This window comes from Dreissena polymorpha, chromosome 11 (genome assembly GCF_020536995.1).
Source record: "Dreissena polymorpha isolate Duluth1 chromosome 11, UMN_Dpol_1.0, whole genome shotgun sequence".
Taxonomy (NCBI): Eukaryota; Metazoa; Mollusca; class Bivalvia; order Myida; family Dreissenidae; genus Dreissena; species Dreissena polymorpha.
This window is the reverse complement of record NC_068365.1, coordinates 53,937,468-53,957,166: the sequence shown is the minus strand read 5'-3', so window position 1 is coordinate 53,957,166 and position 19,699 is coordinate 53,937,468. Positions and strand designations below refer to the sequence as shown.

The 19,699-nt window shown below is 40.3% G+C and overlaps 1 protein-coding gene across 23 annotated transcripts in view; it reads left to right on the top strand.

Moving 5' to 3' along the window:
* LOC127851279 (protein O-mannosyl-transferase TMTC3-like) overlaps positions 1-19,699 on the top strand; it is a 93,362-nt gene that overhangs the window by 51,057 nt on the left and 22,606 nt on the right. For 22 of the 23 annotated variants that reach the window (XM_052384931.1, XM_052384955.1, XM_052384954.1 and 19 more), the window contains 5 exons: positions 3,999-4,072; positions 6,127-6,247; positions 8,684-8,788; positions 9,550-9,633; positions 14,670-15,062. In XM_052384931.1, the coding sequence (XP_052240891.1) occupies positions 3,999-4,072; positions 6,127-6,247; positions 8,684-8,788; positions 9,550-9,633; positions 14,670-15,062 (777 nt within the window). Of the gene's footprint in view, positions 1-3,998; positions 4,073-6,126; positions 6,248-8,683; positions 8,789-9,549; positions 9,634-14,669; positions 16,690-19,699 lie in introns of those variants that run through there. The other variant, XM_052384932.1, reaches the window with a different exon arrangement.

The following is a 19,699-nucleotide window of genomic DNA, read 5'->3' as shown; positions in this document are numbered from 1 at the left end:
CCCAGACCACTGGGTGAGTCACATGACCCGGACCACTGGGTGAGTCACCTGACCTGGACCACTGGGTGAGTCACATGACCCAGACCACTGGGTGAGTTACATGACCTGGACCACTGGGAGTGTTACATGACCCGGACAACTACCCAAACTACTGGGTGAGGCACATGACCTGGACAACTTGGTGAGTAAAATGACCTGGACCACTGAGTGAGTCACATGACCCCGACCACTGGGTGAGTTACATGACGCAGACCATTGGGTGTGTTACATGACCCGGACCACTGGATGTGTTACATGACCCAGACACTGGGTGTGTTACATCACCCGGACCACTGGAAAAGTCACATGACCCGGACCATGGGGTGTGTTACATGACCCGGACCACTGGGTGTGTTACATGACCCGGACCATTGGGTGTGTTACATGACCCGGACCACTGGGTGTGTTACATGACCGGGACAACTGGGTGAGTTACATGACCCGCACCACTGGGTGTGTTACAAGACCCGGACCACTGGGTGTGTTACATGACCCTGACCACTGGGTGAGTCACATGACCTGAACAACTACCCGAACTACTGGGTGAGTCACATGACCTGGACCATTGGGTGAGTCACATGACCCAGACCACTGTGTGTGTCACATGACCCTGACCACTGGGTTTGTCACATCACCCAGAACACTGGGTTAGTCACATGACTCTGACTATTGGGTCAGTAACATGATCCAGAACACTGGACCATGGGGTGGGTCATATTACATGCATTGACCAATGGCCAACCCCTTAATGGTATGTTGTGGAGTTAACATTGCAGAAACTGACCACTGGGTGAGTCACATGACCTGGACCACTGGGTGAGTCACATGACCCGGACCACTGGGTGAGTCACATGGCCTGGACCACTGGGTGAGTCACATGACCTGGACCACAGGGTGAGTTACATGACCCGGACCATTGGGTGAGTCACATGACCCGGACCACTGGGTGAGTCACATGACCCTGACCACTGGGTGAGTCACATGACCCTGACCACTGGGTGAGTCACATGACCTGGACCACTGGGTGAGTCACATGACCCGGACCACTGGGTGAGTCACATGACCCGGACCACTGGGTGAGTCACATGACCTGGACCACAGGGTGAGTCACATGGCCTGGACCACTGAGTGAGTCACATGACCTGGACCACAGGGTGAGTTACATGACCCGGACCATTGGGTGAGTCACATGACCCGGACCACTGGGTGAGTCACATGACCCGGACCACTGGGTGAGTCACATGACCTGGACCACTGGGCGAGTCACATGACCCAGACCACTGGGTGAGTTACATGACCTGGACCACTGAGTGTGTTACATGACCCGGACAACTACCGAACTACTGGTTGAGTTACATGACCTGGACCACTCGGTGAGTAACATGACCCGGACCACTGAGTGAGTCACATGACCCCGACCACTGGGTGAGTTACATGACGCAGACCATTGGGTGTGTTACATGACCCGGACCACTGGATGTGTTACATGACCCAGACACTGGGTGTGTTACATCACCCGGACCACTGGGAGAGTCACATGACCCGGACCATGGGGTGTGTTACATGACCTGGACCACTGGGTGTGTTACATGACCCGGACCATTGGGTGTGTTACATGACCCGGACCACTGGGTGTGTTACATGACCGGGACAACTGGGTGAGTTACATGACCCGCACCACTGGGTGTGTTACAAGACCCGGACCACTGGGTGTGTTACATGACCCTGACCACTGGGTGAGTCACATGACCCGAACAACTACCCGAACTACTGGGTGAGTCACATGACCTGGACCATTGGGTGAGTCACATGACCCAGACCACTGTGTGTGTCACATGACCCTGACCACTGGGTTTGTCACATCACCCAGAACACTGGGTTAGTCACATGACTCTGACTATTGGGTCAGTAACATGATCCAGAACACTGGACCATGGGGTGGGTCATATTACATGCATTGACCAATGGCCAACCCCTTAATGGTATGTTGTGGAGTTAACATTGCAGAAACTGACCACTGGGTGAGTCACATGACCTGGACCACTGGGTGAGTCACATGACCCGGACCACTGGGTGAGTCACATGGCCTGGACCACTGGGTGAGTCACATGACCTGGACCACAGGGTGAGTTACATGACCCGGACCATTGGGTGAGTCACATGACCCGGACCACTGGGTGAGTCACATGACCCTGACCACTGGGTAAGTCAACATGACCCTGACCACTGGGTGAGTCACATGACCTGGACCACTGGGTGAGTCACATGACCCGGACCACTGGGTGAGTCACATGACCCGGACCACTGGGTGAGTCACATGACCTGGACCACAGGGTGAGTCACATGGCCTGGACCACTGGGTGAGTCACATGACCTGGACCACAGGGTGAGTTACATGACCCGGACCATTGGGTGAGTCACATGACCCGGACCACTGGGTGAGTCACATGACCCGGACCACTGGGTGAGTCACATGACCTGGACCACTGGGCGAGTCACATGACCCAGACCACTGGGTGAGTTACATGACCTGGACCACTGAGTGTGTTACATGACCCGGACAACTACCGAACTACTGGGTGAGTTACATGACCTGAACCACTCGGTGAGTAACATGACCCGGACCACTGAGTGAGTCACGTGACCCATACCACTGGGTGAGTTACATGACCTGGACCATTGGGTGTGTTACATGACCCAGACCACTGGGTTTGTTACATGACCGGACAACTGGGTGTGTTACATCACCCGGACCACTGGGTGAGTCACATGACCCGGACCATTGGGTTTTTTACATGACCGGGACCATTGGATGTGTTACATGACCCGGACCACTGGGTGTGAAACATGACCCGGACCACTGGGTGAGTTACATGACCCGGACCACTTGGTGTGTTACATGACTTGGACCACTGGGTGTGTTACATGACCCGGACCACTGGGTGAGTCACATGACCCGGAAAACTACCCGAACTACTGGGTGAGTCACATGACCTGGACCATTTGGTGAGTCACATGACCTGGACCATTGGGTGAGTCACATGACCCAGACCATTGGGTGTGTTACATGACCCGGACCACTGGGTGTGTTACATTACCCTGAACACGGACAATAACTAAAACTACTGGGTGAGTCACATGACCTGGACCATTGGGTGAGTCACATGACCTGGACCACTGGGTGGGTCACATGACCCTGACCACTGGGTGAGTCACATGGCCTGGACCATTGGGTGGGTCACATGTCCCTGACCACTGGGTGAGTCACATCAACCAGAACACTGGGTTAGTCACATGACCCTGACCACTGGGTGAGTCACATGGCCTGGACCATTGGGTGGGTCACATGACCCTGACCACTGGGTGAGTCACATGGCCTGGACCATTGGGTGGGTCACATGACCCTGACCACTGGGTGAGTCACATGGCCTGGACCATTGGGTGGGTCACATGACCCAGACCACTGTGTGTGTCACATGACCCAGACCACTGTGTGTGTCACATGACCCTGACCACTGGGTTTGTCACATCACCCAGAACACTGGGTTAGTCACATGACTCTGACTATTGGGTCAGTAACATGATCCAGAACACTGGACCATGGGGTGGGTCATATTACATGCATTGACCAATGGCCACTCCCTTAATGGTATGTTGTGGAGTTAACATTGCAGAAACTGATTGAACAGATTCTGTTATCAGTTCATTATATACAGTGAGAAAAAGGCCATTAAAACATAAGTCTAGGATTTTGGAAATGCTGATGAGAAAAAAAAAAATTCTACAAGAGTAAATGAGGTTATTCCACAAACATTTGCAGACAAAGAAGCACATCAGCATTTTTATGGACACACAGGACATACAGGAAATAGATCATGTTACATGTAGTTTTAATATTAACAATCATTTTCCATGTTCTCACCTCACATCATTTAATGTCACTATTGTTCTATTTCCAGCAATCTCTCTACAACACCGCTGTCATGATACAAGAAGAACGGCTGAAGGACAAGTGGCCAGTTGCAATTGAGAGGTACATAGTTAAACAGAAATTTTCCTCTAATCAAATGGCCTATTCTCTGTACCTTAAAAGCAACTTGTTCAATGAATTTTGGCCCGAAAAGGCCAGCAAGCGAGCAAATTGAAAAATTTATGTGATATCTAAAAACTAGGTATATCTTTTGACATTGTTTATTTCTATTGTGGCTCGTGGATTACATTCTAGAGAAAGGTCTTGAACCAGATCTGCAATTCTGTCAGCTTCACTAACTGGCTGCCTATCATAACAATCTTAGCTGACCAATCACAAACAGTATCGTATGTATTTTATAAGAGACTAGTTTTTTCACCTTAATGTTTGTGCGCTTCATTTGGTTTATTTGTCTATTCTGCCAATCTAATTGCATAGCTTTATACATTGAAACCATTCAAGCAGTATTTCTTAGTCAGAAGCAGTAGTAGTTCAGTGGAATAAAATCTGCAAAAACATAAATGTAGGCTGATTAAGCTCAACTTTTAGAAAAATAACATTTTTGTTGAAGACACAGCCAAACAGCTTAAAGTTGCCATTTTGTAGTGTTAACCATTTAGAAAAAAAAACTTTTTATGTACATTATGTAGACGTTACCAAAGTGGAATGAAAATAGCTATTTTGGATGTAAAAAAACAAGCAATCCTAAGTGGGGAAAAATTGACACATCCCAATTAAAAAAAAAAGAAAAACACAATTTTATTGCATTTTGCTAATTTTAGGTGTGACAGCTCTGACGAACATGTTATCAAATTCTTGTTGTTCAAAGGAGTATTTAAGTTTTCATCTTTTTATGAAGTGTTCTAGAAGAAGTCAGTAAATCCTTACATGATGAATGCCAATGCCCATTTTACATGCATGCAAACACTTATCAGTACATGAGAAAATAAATAGAATAGAAACAGAAGGTTGGACTGTTAACTAGTATGCAACATATACAATCATAGTATACTCACATGACTAAGTGTTTGTTAATGTTTAAAAAAATAACAAGTGAGGTTTCTTTTTCTTAATATCAGAGGAGTCATTTTAAGGATTCCTCCTCTCTTGATAAATATAGGATCTGGCACGAGTTGTCATATCATACCATATTTTATTAAACGAGTTCAGAAGTTTTGCTAGTAAGCAAGCCTTTGGCGAGTGTCAGATCTTTTTAATACATGCTTTTAAATGAGCAAATTAAATAAATATTTATGCAAACATAATGATAAATCCCAAATGTTGTTTACAAATTACATTTTGTGACGTCATATGACGTTGCAACGTCATTACAGCAAAATAACATAATGCGATTGGTCAATAAACGAAAACTAAGCGAATGAAAATGCCTAAAAATGTTGGATTACACATGTGTAATAAAAAAAAATATGTAATGGTTGTATTACAAGGGAAACAGGGTATAGCATGTGATAAAGTCTTTCAAAACATCCAGTTTTCCACAAAAACTTATCATTCCCCAGAATTTCTATGCCACCATGCACTTAAAGCCACACACCTTGAAATGAACTACATGTCATAGTAAATTTAAGTATACATAAGAAACATATTTTATCTATGCCAATTAGAATATATCTAGTGGTTACAAGGTATAAAACCGTCTTTTATTGCGCTTTAAAACTTTTAAAAAATCGCGTTTGTCAAAATGGACGTATACGTCTAGAAATCCAACATTCGGTTTTAAAAGCAATACCGTTTGAAAAATAATAAATTGCTTGGTATCTACGCTATAGATTTAATTTTATCTATGCCAATTAGAGTATATCTGATGGTTACAAGGTAGAAATCCGTCTATTTTGCGCTTTAAAACTTTAAATAATCGCGTTGTCGAAATATGCGTATACGTATAGAAATCCTACTTTTAGTTTTAAAATTTAAAAAAAAAATACTTGCTAACTAGGCTGTAGATTTAATGACAATTTTGCACACTTTCAAATTGCATCTATATGTATCGGTTAACATGTATTTCATTTCAAGGTGTGTGGCTTTAACCATCATAACGTATGTATAAAATACCCCATCAAAAAGTCCTGTCAAGATAATGTTCCTTATTCAACCAGGTTTCAATTCCTGATGAAGAAGGATGCCAATGACTCCAAGGCCCCTTTCTCCTACGCCATGCTGTCAATGGACATGGGTGACTTCATTGCAGCTGAGAAATACTTCAAAATAGCCATCAAGGTAAAACTGGAAAACAACCATCAATTTAAAACTTGATAAGATAGTACTTACAAAGAGTACTTCAAAATAACCATCAAAGTAATAATATAAAAACAGCCTTCAAAGTAATACTTCCAAATCTCCATCAAGGTGATTCTTTCAAGAGAACTACCTATACCTAATGCATACTTTTAGAGCATTGTTTATTGGTTATTTTAACAAGGATGGTTGTGCTCTTTGTTTTCAGAGTAAAAATCATCTTATAATTGTTTGTCCATTCCAAGCCTTATGTTTGTAAAACTCTGTAAATACATGAAAAAAAAACATTTAATTAAGGAAGTTTTCAAGCTGTTTGTCTTGGCTTGATCATCTCTACAATCGTTAAATAAGATTACCAATGCATGTGTCCAATTTCCTGTACTGTACACAGTCATTTTACTTAAAAAGTATGGAAACACTCCTGAAATGTTGAATAAGGATAACAAGTATTTGATAGTTTGAATTACTCACTTTTAACCCTTTCCCACTCAGAAGAAAAGTGAAAATGGCTTTGTGCAAATGGCATGATACCAGAACAGCCTGCGAGCAGTCTGTTCAGGTTTTATGCTGTTTCCTCATCATCAGTATTTAAGGGATTGAAATGAAGCCATTAACACTTTTACTTAGTAAGAAAGATTTTAAGTCAAATGTTACTTTCGAAGGGACTACAAATGTGTCAAAATATGTACATGTATCTCAGTGGTAAAGGGTTAAGCCAAGTCCCACTTTTCAGGCTTGTAAGTTTTGCTGTATTAACTTGTATATTCATTTATCACCAACCTTGTATTCTCTGTATCTTTAGTTTGCTTTTCCAATATTATTTGTAGATACTTATGGAGTACATTATCGACCACATCGTAATCATATAACATGCGTTCTGAGAAATCTTAATGCATGTGCTTAAATAAAGTGTCGTCCCAGATTAGTTTGTGAAGTCCATACAGGCTAATTAGGGACCACACTTTCTGCTTTTATGGACTTTTTATGTCCCCCACTATAGTAGTGGGGGACATATTGTTTTTGCCCTGTCTGTTGGTCTGTTGGTTTGCGCCAACTTTAACATTTGCAATAACTTTTGCAATATTGAAGATAGCAACTTGATATTTGGCATGCATATGTATCTCATGGAGCTGCACATTTTGAGTGGTGAAAGGTCAAGGTCATCCTTCAAGGTCAAAGGTCAAATATATGGGTCAAAATCGCTCATTTAATGTACACTTTTGCAATATTTCAATAATCAAGATAGCAACTTGATATTTGGCATGCATGTGTATCTCATGGAGCTGCACATTTTGAGTGGTGAAAGGTCAAGGTCATCCTTCAAGGTCAGAGGTCAAATATATGTGGCCGAAATCGCTCATTTTATGAGTACTTTTGCAAAATTGAAGATAGCAACTTGATATTTGGCATGCATGTGTATCTCATGGAGCTGCACATTTTGAGTGGTGAAAGGTCAAGGTCATCCTACAAGGTCAAATATATGGGTAAAATTGCTCATGTAATGTCACTTCTGCAATATTGAAGCTAGCAATTTTATATTTGACATGCATGTGTATCTCATGGAGCTGCACATTTTGAGTGGTGAAGGGTCAAGGTCAAGGTCATCCTTCAAGGTCAAACGTCATATCTGGGGACATAGTGTTTCACAAACACATCTTGTTTGTTTATAGGAAGTCTCTTCTTTTTTATTTATAGGAAGTCTCTTCTTTTTTTATTTATAGGAAGTCTCTTCTTTTTTGTTTATAGAAAGTCTCTTCTTTTTTATTTATAGGAAGTCTCTTATAAACAAAAATCCTGTTTAGATGTAATGTGTCGTCCATGAAAAGCCTATGCAGACTTGACAGGCTAATCTTGGACGACACTTTAAGCACATGCATTATGCCAAGTTTCCTCAAAACGAGGCTTATATCAGAATGTATTCACTCCTTGATATAATGACCCGACCTTCAAGAGTGCACTGTTCAACATAGTCTCATATCACAATGTGTTCACTCTTTGCTATAATGACCCGACCTTCAAGAGTGCACTGTTCAACATAGTCTCATATCACAATGTGTTCACTCTTTGATATAATGACCCGACCTTCAAGAGTGCACTGTTCAACATAGTCTCATATCAGAATGTGTTCACTCTTTGATATAATGACCCAACCTTCAAGAGTGCACTGTTCAACATAGTCTCATATCACAATGTGTTCACTCTTTGATATAATGACCCAACCTTCAAGAGTGCACTGTTCAACATAGTCTCATATCACAATGTGTTTACTCTTTGATATAATGACCCAACCTTCAAGAGTGCACTGTTCAACATAGTCTCATATCACAATGTGTTCACTCTTTGATATAATGACCCGACCTTAAAGAGTGCACTGTTCAACATAGTCTCATATCACAATGTGTTCACTCTTTGATATAGAATGACCCGACCTTCAAGAGTGCACTGTTCAACATAGCCCTGATGCTGACCAACAACATGAACCGACCCCTGGACGCCATTCCCTATGTGACCACATTGCTAGAGGTAATAACTTACTGCTCAGTTGTACATTCTGGCTGTTGGTGTTTGTCTTGGCCCCATATTCACCAAAGAATTCTTAGACTCAAGGCTAAAAATTGGGAATATTCTTCCAATTGGATTTTTCCAGAATTACTTTAATTTGGAGTCAAACTTGGCATTTGCCTCCTCTACATCATTCCTCATGTAAAACATTTTCTTGATGACATGATGACCAGTTCAAGCCAGTAGATATTCAAACACTGGATGGATTAGTTTTGGTTCTAAGTTTTTTCTCTATTAGTAAGTTGCTGAATAAGGATGTAGCATTATGAATTATCAAATAGAAACCAGAAGAAAGTATGAAAATTCACTTTCTATAATAAAAGTTTGTGAAAAATAAAAAGCTATGATTAATTAACCCTTTACCGCTTAGATACGTATTTTGACGCATTTGTAGTCCTTTAGAAAGTTAAATTTAATTAAAAAATTGTCTTATAAGATTCAAGTTTTAAAAGCCTCATTTACAAGCCTAAGATACTGATGAGCAGCATAAAACAATCTGAAATTACACTTAACACAAAGCCCCTTCTTCACAGAACGCGGCTCATATATTTTGATTATAAAGTGTAACACCATATCCATATGGGTATACCCAACTGCTTATACCCGATGGCTTTCCCATATTTCAGCAAAAATCAAGTTTAAGCTGAAAGTGTCATCCCTGATTAGCCTGTGTCGACTGTGCAGGCTAATGTGGGACGACACTTAAAGCACCATCATTTCAGCACTACCCAGACCACCTGAAGGGCCACATGCTGCTGGGAGAGCTCAATGTGAACCATCTGAAGAACCTGGACAAGGCACAGGAGGTGAGCACATACACAGCCATGAGAGCCTAGAGGATCAGTGAGCATTACTATGGGAAAATGGGGTTTAATGCATGTATGTAGAGTATTTTTCCAGATTAGCCTGTGCAGTCTGCACAGGCTAATCAAAGACAACACTTTCCACCTAGACTGGATTTTTGCTAAGAAGAGACTTCTTTTAACAAAAATTACTTTAAAAGGGAAAGTGTCATCCCTTATAAGCCTGTGCAGACTGAACAGGCTAATCTGGGATGACACTTTACACGTGTGCATTAAATCTGGTTATCTCAGAACCAGGCTCAATAAGGTATGCATCCTAATTTGAAAAGCCTATTCATAGTTTTATTACCTACTAGAATGGTGGATATACTGTTATTCCTATGGATGTCTGTGTGCCCACCTGTCTGCATGCACAATCTTTTCTGACAAAGAACTCTTACAATTTTTACCAAATGTACAACATTCATTTGCACGAGTTTTGCCTTAAGGAATAATGTTTTGTATGTTGAATTTTGCGCTCTGCAATTTTCGGAGAAAACCCAAGGTATTGTCATAGCCAGCTCGTCATGTCCGTCCTCGTGTCGTCCGCCGTCCGCTACGTGCTAAAACCTTGACATTTGTAAAAGTTTTGAATATTGGCTCTAAAATCAAAGTACTTCCACCTACAACTTTGAAACTTCATATGTAGCTGCACATTTATGAGTTCTACACGCCACAGCCATTTTTGGGTCACTAGGTCAAAGGTCAAGGTCACTGTGACCTCTATAAAAAAAAATCTGACAAGCTTTCATTTATTAAAAAATGCACCTGCAGCCGAGCGTTGGCACCCGTTATGCGGTGCTCTTGTTAATATTTAACATTAATATTTGCAAATGGTACTTTCCTTCTTTAACTAAGAAATCCAATTACATGTTATTTAAACTTGCTATATAACAAATGACATTCAATGGGTGGAGGGGAATTGTTCACGATTACAACAAGCTCTGGTTTAACCCTTTACCACTTAGATACGTATTTTTTAATCCCTTAGAAAGTTAAATTTAATTACAGACCTTTTTTACGAGATTAAAGTTTTAAATGCTTCATTTCCGACTTTTAGATACTGAAGAGCAGCAAACAGCATAAAACCTGAACAGACTGCTAGTTACTTGCAGCTGTTCTGGATTTATGCTGTTTTCACATAGCCATTTTCACTTGGCTTCTGAGTGGGAAAGGACCAAAGTCCTATGAAATCATGTGGTATGAAGTAAGATTGATCTCCCTTAGTCCTGCATTTCAGAGCTTCATATTTGTTAGTTAGAGTTATTATCCCCACGTTTTTCGGAGAAAAGGTGGGGATATTGTATTGATGTGCGTCTGTCCGTCCTGGCCACCTGCTCCTCCTACACTATTAGCACTAGAACCTTGAAACTTACCTACATGGTAGCTATGAGCATATGTGCAATGGTGACAGTGACGGAATTTTGATCTGACCCCTGGGTCAAACGTTATGGGGGTTGAGGTGGGGCCGGGTCAGAGATTTTCACTCATTTTTTTATGTTATTTTACATTAACTTCTTCATTTCTGCACCGATGGACTTCAAATTGATACTGAGCCTCTCTTATGACACTAAGGTAAATCTCAACTATGCATGGCCCCATTACCAACCCTGGGGCGCCCCGGCCACATAGGCCACACCCACCCAAAATTGCCTTTTACTATAATTTCTTCATTTCTACACCGATTCACTTAAAATTGATACTGAACCTCTCTTATGACAATACGGTCAATCTCAGCTATGCATGGCCCCATTACCAACCCTAGGGCACCCCGCCCACATAGGCCACGCCCACCCAAAATTGCCTTTTACTATTATTTCTTCATTTCTACACCGATTCACTTCAAATTGATACTGAACCTCTCTTATGACAATACAGTTAATCTCATCTATGCATGGTCCCATTACCAACCCTTGGGCGCCCCGCCCACATAGGCCACGCCAACCCAAAATTGCCTTTTACTATAATATCTTCATTTCTACACCGATTCACTTCAAATTGATACTGAACCTCTTTTATGACAATACAGTCAATCTCAACTATGCATGGCGCCATTACCAACCCTGGGGCGCCCCGCCCACATAGGCCACGCCCACCCAAAATTGCCTTTTACTACAATTTCTTCATTTCTACACCGATTTACTTCAAATTGCTACTGAACATCTCTTATGACAATAAGGTCAATCTCAACTATGAATGGCCCCTTTACCAACCCTGGGGCGCCCCGCCCATAATAGACCACACCCACCCAAAATTGTCTTTTACTATAATTTCTTCATTTCTACACCGATTCACTTCTAATTGATACTGAACTTCTCTTATGACAATACGGTCAATCTCAACTATGCATGGACCCATTTCCAACCATGGGGCGCCCGTGGGTCAAACATGTGGTGTGGGGATACACGTCGGCCTCTGCCGCGCCATTTCTAGTCTATTCTTGTCCTGCACAACAGTGCACCTAGAAAGTGAGGGCAATTTTCCCTAGTCCTGCTTTTCAGTTCTTCCAAAACATGATAGTTTAGAGGTATATCCCTTAACCTGCATTTCACAGCTTCACAAAATGAATAGTTTGAATGCTTCTAGAAAGTTACTGTTAAAAGTATCTCTCTTTGTCCTAAATTTCAGTGCTCCATTTTGTTGATAGTTAATATATATTTATAGAGTGGTTTATAGAGAAATATCAGTGAAATAAAATCGATAATTTCACTGTATAAAACAGTGAAAATTAACAGTGAAAATTATCGATAATTATACCCCCACAAACGAAGTTTAGGGGGGTATATAGGAGTGAACTTGTCTGTCTGTCGGTTGGTCGGTCTGTCGGTCTGTCTGTCGGTCCGTATTAAGTGTCTGCTCTCTAATTCAAGAAGTTTTCATCTGATCTTCACCAAACTTGGTCAGAAGTTGTATCTACATGATGTCTAGGCCAAGATCGAATATGGGCATTGCCGGGTCAAAAACTAGGTCACGGGGTCACTTAGTGCGTTTTAAACATTCAGCATGTTGTCCGCTCTCTAATTCAAGTAGTTTTCATCCGATCTTCACCAAACGTGGTCAGAAGTTGTATCTAGATGATCTTAAGTCCAAGTTCGAACATGGGCCTTGCCTGGTCAAAAACTAGGTCACGGGGTCACTAAGTGCGTTTTTTAACATTCAGCATGGTGTCCTCTCTCTTATTCAAGCAGTTTTCATCCGATCTTCACCAAACTTGGTCAGAAGTTTTATCTAGATGATCTGAAGGCCAAGTTTGAACATGGGCCATGCCAGATCAAAAACTAGGTCACAGGGTCACTTAGTACGTTTTACACATTGAGCATGGTGTCCACTCTCTATTTCAAGTAGTTTAAATCCGATCTTCACCACACTATGTCAGAAGTTGTAACTAGATGATGTGTAGGTCAAGTTCGAACATGGGCCATGCCGGGTCAAAAACTAGGTCGCAGGGTCACTTAGTGTGTTTTAAACCTCACCATGTTGTCCGCTCTCTTATTCAAGTAGTTTTTATCCAATCTTCACCAAAATTGGTCAGAAGTTGTATCTTGATAATGTCTAGGGCAAGTTTGAATATGGGTCATGCCGGGTCAAAAACAAGGTCACGGGGTCACTTAGTGCATTTTAAACATCACAATGTTGTCCGCTCTCTAATTCAAGTGGTTTTCATCCAATTTTCACCAAACTTGGTCAGAAGTTGTATCTAGATGATGTCTACTAGGTCAAGTTTGAATATGGGTCATGCCGGGTCAAAAACTAGGTCAGGGGGTATCTTAGTGCGTTTTAAACCTCACCATGTTGTCCGCTCTCTAATTCAAGTAGTTTCCATCCAATCCTCACCAAACTTGTTCACAAGTTTTATCTTAATGATCTCTAAGACAAGTTTGAACATGGGCCATTCCGGGCCTAAAACTAGGGCACGGAGTCACTTAGTACGTTTTTTAACATTCAGCATGGTGTCCGCTCTCTAATTCAAGTAGTTTACATCCGATCTTCACCAAACTTGGTCAGAAGTTTTATGGAGATGATCTTAAGGCCAAGTTAGAACATGGGCCTTTCTGGGTCAAAAACTAGGTCAAGGGGTCACTTAGTGCGTTTTAAAAATTGAGCATGGGGTCCGCTGTTTTTTGTGAAGACAACATGCAAAATATTATGTGTCAATGCGGCATGTGCAGGTATTCATCACGTCTATGACAAAGCTCTAGTTTTCACTGTTTACTGTGAAATTGGGTCATTTTTTTTACGAAATGACATCATTATCCCAGCGAAATTATTTAGTTAAACTCTTTAACAATTTATATAAACGGTGAAAAAAAAAGCATAAAATAAAAAGAAAATGTGTTGGATTCGGTGGAATATCGATTTTAATTCACTCGTGATCATAAAAAATATATATTTTATTTGATCACTCCTGAATTAAAATTGATAATCCACCGAATACAACAAATATCCTCGATATCCCTTTGCCATACAGTTCAGTTCTTCCAGAAAGGGAAAATTTAGGTTATGTCTCTTTGTCCTGCATTTCAGTTCTTTCTTAAAGTTATAATTATAGTTATTAGTCCCCTCCCAGTGAAACGGTTTGCTCTCTGTGTGTCTGTCAGTCAGTCTGTCACACTTTTCTGGATCCTGCTATAACTTTAAAAGTTATTCATATTTTTTCATGAAACTTGAAAATGGACAGATGGCAATATGGAGATTATGCACGTCATTTTATTTTGTTCCTACGTCAAGAATTCTGGTTGCTATGGCAACAAATAGACTAGAAATATTGCTGAAAATGATGGAGTTTCACCGGTTGGGGACTTTTATTGCTTGGCAATAGTCTTGTCTATGGTTGTCCTGCTTAACAGTGCTACATGAACATACAGTTATAATTATATCTAATTGTCCTTCATTTGAGTTCTTCCAGAAAGTGGAAGTGATGGTTATCTCTCTCTTGTCCTGCGGTTAAGTGCTTCCAGAAATTGATAGTATTGGTTATCTCTCTTTGTCTTCCATTTTAGTGCTTCCAGAAAGTGATAGCGGCCGAGCCTCACAATGTTGAGGCTCAACATAATCTGTGTGTAGTGCATGTGGAGCGTGGTGACCTCATTCAGGCAGAAAAGTGTCTCACATTTGTTCATGAGCTGTCCCCCAAGGAGGAGTACATTGTGCGTCATCTCAACATTGTACGCTCCAAACTGAACGATGCCATTAGGCAGAGACAGGCTGAGTTGGCCGCACAGCAGGCTGCTGACAAAGGCAAGGGTCAGGGGTCAGATGCTGCTCAAGGTCAAGGGGCACCACCGGGTCAGGGGTCACCACAGGATCAAGGATCACCTCAAGGTCAAAAGTCATCCCAAGACCAAGGTCAAGGATCTCAAAGCAAACCGAAAGCACATCATGGTGATAAAAATGTATGATTATTGCATAAAATGTGCATTCCATAGTTTTGATAGTAAATTGAATAGTTTGTAGTAGATTGCATCAAAATGTTTTTTAAAGTGGAATAAATTATGTGTGTTATTTGTAAGATTTGTAGAAAAATGGCTTTCATTAATTACATGCATTATTATACCCCCACAAACGAAGTTTAGGGGGGTATATAAGAGTGAACTTGTCTGTCTGTCGGTCGGTTGGTCGGTCGGTCTGTCGTACCGTATTAAGTGTCCGCTCTCTAATTCAAGTAGTTTTCAACCGATCTTCACCAAACTTGGTCAGAAGTTGTATCTACATGATGTCTAGGCCAAGTTTGAACATGGGTCTTGCCAGGTCAAAAACTAGGTCACGGGGTCACTTAGTGCGTTTAAAACATTCAGCATGTTGTCCGCTCTCTTATTCAAGAAGTTTTCATCCGATCTTCACCAAACTTGGTCAGAAGTTGTATCTAGATGATGTCTAGGCCAAGTTCGAACATGGGCCTTTCCGGGTCAAAAACTAGGTCACGGGGTCACTTAGTGCGTTTTAAACATTCAGCATGTTGTCCTCTCTCTAATTAAAGTAGTTTTCATCCGATCTTCACTAAACTTGGTCAGAAGTTGTTTCTACATGATATCTAGGCCAAGTTCGAACATGGGCTTTGCCGGGTCAAAAACTAGGTCACGGGGTCACTTAGTGCGTTTTAAACATTCAGCATGTTGTCCGCTCTCTAATTCAAGTAGTTTTCATCCGATCTTCAACAAACATGCTCAGAAGTTGTATCTAGATGATCATAAGGCCAAGTTCAAACATGGGCCTTGCCGGGTCAAAAACTAGGTCATGGGGTCACTTAGTGCGTTTTTTTTAACATTCAGCATGGTGTCCTCTTTCTTATTAGCTCGACTATTATATAATATGAAATATATATAGTGGAGCTATCCTACTCCTGTCAGCTTTAGCGTTAGCGTGCAAATGTTAAAGTTTTCGTACTACCCCAAATATTTTCTTTGTCCCTTGACATATTGCTTTCGTATTTTGCATACTTGTTTACCAACATGACCCCAACATATAAACAAGAGCAGACAACTCTATCAAGCATTTTGTCATAATTATGGCCCCTTTTCCACTTAGAATATGCAGGAAATGTTTAAGTTTTCGTACTACCCCATTTATTTTCATTGTCCCTTGACATATTGCATTCATATTTTGCATACTTGTTTTCCAACATCACCCCAACCTATAAACAAGAGCAGACAACTCTATCAAGCATTTTGTCATAATAATTGCCCCTTTTATACTTAGAATATGCATATTATTGATAAATCTATGTTAAAGTTTGCGTACTACCCCAAATATTTCCTATATCCTTTGACATATTGCTTTTATATTTTGCATACTTGTTTACCAACATGACCCCAACCTATAAACAAGAGCAAGCATTTTTACATAATTATGGCCCCTTTTACACTTAGATAATTGAACATTTTGCTTACATTGCCATAACTTCTTTATTTATGATCACATTTTATTATTACTTTGACAAAACAACACTTACCTGAATACCACAATGGATTCCACCCAAACAATACCCCACGCCCCTACCCAGAATCCCTCCCCCCCCCCCCCCCCCCCCAAAAAAAAACCTACTAATTCTAGTAGTTTTCATCCAATCCTCACCAAACTTGGTCACAAGTTTTATCCAAATGATCTCTAGGAGAAGTTTGAACATGGGTTATTCCGGGCCTTAAACTAGGTCACAGGGTCACTTAGTGCGTTTTTTAACATTCAGCATGGTGTCCGCTCTCTAATTCAAGTAGTTTACATCCGATCTTCACCAAACTTGGTCAGAAGTTTTATGGAGATGATCTTAAGGCCAAGTTAGAACATGGGCCTTTCTGGGTCAACAACTAGGTCAAGTGGTCACTAAGTGCGTTTTAAAAATTGAGCATGGTGTCCGCTGTTTTTTGTGAAGACGACATGCAAAATATTATGTGGCATGTGGGGGTATTCGTCACGTCTGTGACAAAGCTCTAGTATTGGTGTTTGAATAACCTTATGATGAAGCTATAAGTGTTGAAATATATTTGGGGGGGGGACAAACAAATAAAGCAAGTAGCAAATATGGAAGATTCATCCATAGTTATGGACAGGCTAATTAAAGTTATCTGTGTTCACAATGTTCAAACAAATTCATTAATTTCCAAAGATCTTAGGAGTTATGTATGTGTTTTATACAATTTACATTTTATTTTAAAATCATGAAATTTAAGACACACACAAAAACCTGAGCTGTATTTTTCAGCTCAGAAGTATACATTATAAAGATAATCCAATAGGTTTCATTTGCAACATGTCCTGCAATTCATTTAAGTATATTCAGCCATTAGTGTGTTTTGTCAGTGTTATAATGTCCACGAATGGAATATGGAATACAACCTATAAATACTCATTTTATGATCAAAAGAAGCGCTGTGCAGGAACTGTATTCACCAACCAAATATATAAGACTTGAATAAAGAATTGTCTTAAAACTGTAATTGTCTTTTAACCCTTTGCATGCTGGGAAATTTGCGTCTGCTAAAATGTCGTCAGCTGAATTTCTAAAATTAGCATTTTCTTGGATTTTTTTTTCAAAGAATACTATCAGAATAGCAAACTGTTTTGGATTATGATGAGACGCCACGTTTTGTGGCGTCTCATCTGGATCCAAACTGTTTGCAAAAAAAGCCTTCAAAATTCGGTTCCAGCACAAAAAGAGTTAAAAGGTTCTTTATATGTCTCATCTGGCTTAACAATCTAATAAAAACAATATTTGCTGCACATAACAATATGTTAATGATGTCAGCATGATTGGGAACCCCTATGTATTTACATTCTGTAGAAAGTTCTCTTTAACCCTTTCCCACTCAGAAGCAAGGAGAAAATGGCTATTTGCAAACAGCATAAAACCAGAACAGCCTGTGAGTAAAACTCACAGTCTGTTCAGGTTTTATGGTGTTCGCTGCTCATCAATAACTAAGGGTTGGAAAGGAAGCCTTAAAAACTTGAATCTAGTAAGATAGGTTATTAATTAAATTTAACTTAAATTTAACTTTCTTAGGGACTTAAAATGTGTCAAAATATTTATCAAAGTGGTAAAGGGTTAATTGAAGCTTATCCTGTATTCCAAGGTCTAAGCATTGGTAGGTGAATGCAGGCCCCATTTGCATTTCTGTGTGGCATTAATTACTAATTCCTACGCATCATAACTTCAAATAATGTTCCATTTATATGTTTTTATCACACATTAAACAATCATTTTTTGAATGTCATGTTATGTCACTTTTTATGCCCCGAAAGAGGGCATATAGTGATAGGACTGTCCGTCTGTCTGTCTGTCCGTCTGTCCTTCCGTCACACTTTTCGTTTAGGTTTCGAAAAATGCTCTTAACTTCTATTTCGCTTCAGATAGCAACTTGATATTTGGCATGCATGTGTATCTGATGGAGCTGCATATTTTGAGTGGTGAAAGGTCAGTCATCCTTCAAGGTCAAAGGTCAAATATATGGCTTCAAAGCGGCGCAGAAGGGGCATTGTGTTTCTGACAGACACATCTCTTGTTTGTGCATATAACATCAGATCCATTCCAAATAAAGTAAATTGAAGTTTTGTGTTATATGCAATCGCAGGCAGAAAACAAAAGTTGTTTTTATCAACCACAAAACCTTTAAAAATTAGAATTTTATTGAACTTGTATGCAATAGAAATAAAACAAAATGTGTGTATATGATAGAATCTCTTGTTTTATTTCGTGCAATGTATTACTATTTGTTGTAAGTACCATTAAAGATTGAATGTTATGTTAATATTTACTTTGAGTGTAGGGAAAAACATCAATGGAACTGCTAGATGCTTGTATTAAGAATTCATTAAAACATTTTTTTTTAAATACACTCACAAATTTGATTTCTGTTTAATTTCAGAATAAGTATTTTAAAAAATGTGATAACTTTTTGTATTGTGTTTCTATTGAAAAGTCTCAAAAAATACGTTAAATATAGTTTTGTTTGTGTGCATTTTTAGCTCACCTGAGCGATAGCTCGAGGTGAGCTATTGTGATCACTCAGCGTCCGGCGTCCGTCCGTCCGTCCGTCTGTAAACAATTTGTAAACATCTTCTTCTACTAAACCATTGAGCCAATTTCAACTAAATTTCATGTGAAGCATCCCTAGGTCATGGGACAAAAGAATTGTTAAAAAAAATTTGATCACATAACCAAGATGGCCGCCATGACCATATATGGTAAAAACCTTAAAAAATCTTCTTGTCAGAAACCGCTCATCAGATTTTCAAAAAATTTCACAGGGATGACCTTTGAGGGCTCCCCTGAAAAAGTTGTTCAAAAAAATTTGATTCGTCAAAAAACATGGCCGCAGGAGCTCGTTGAACTTTGCATGTTTATTCGTTTTTGCCTATTTTGTGAAAACTTTCAAAAATCTTTCACATTTTTTGTCCGATCCTTTCCAAATTTGCACAGTGTCTTTATATCAATGAGGACACGAACCCTACAAAAAATTAGCATTATTGGTCCATGAAGTACAGAATTACCTCCCCTTGAATTGAGAAAATGGTGTTTATGCAATAAAGTCCAAATTTT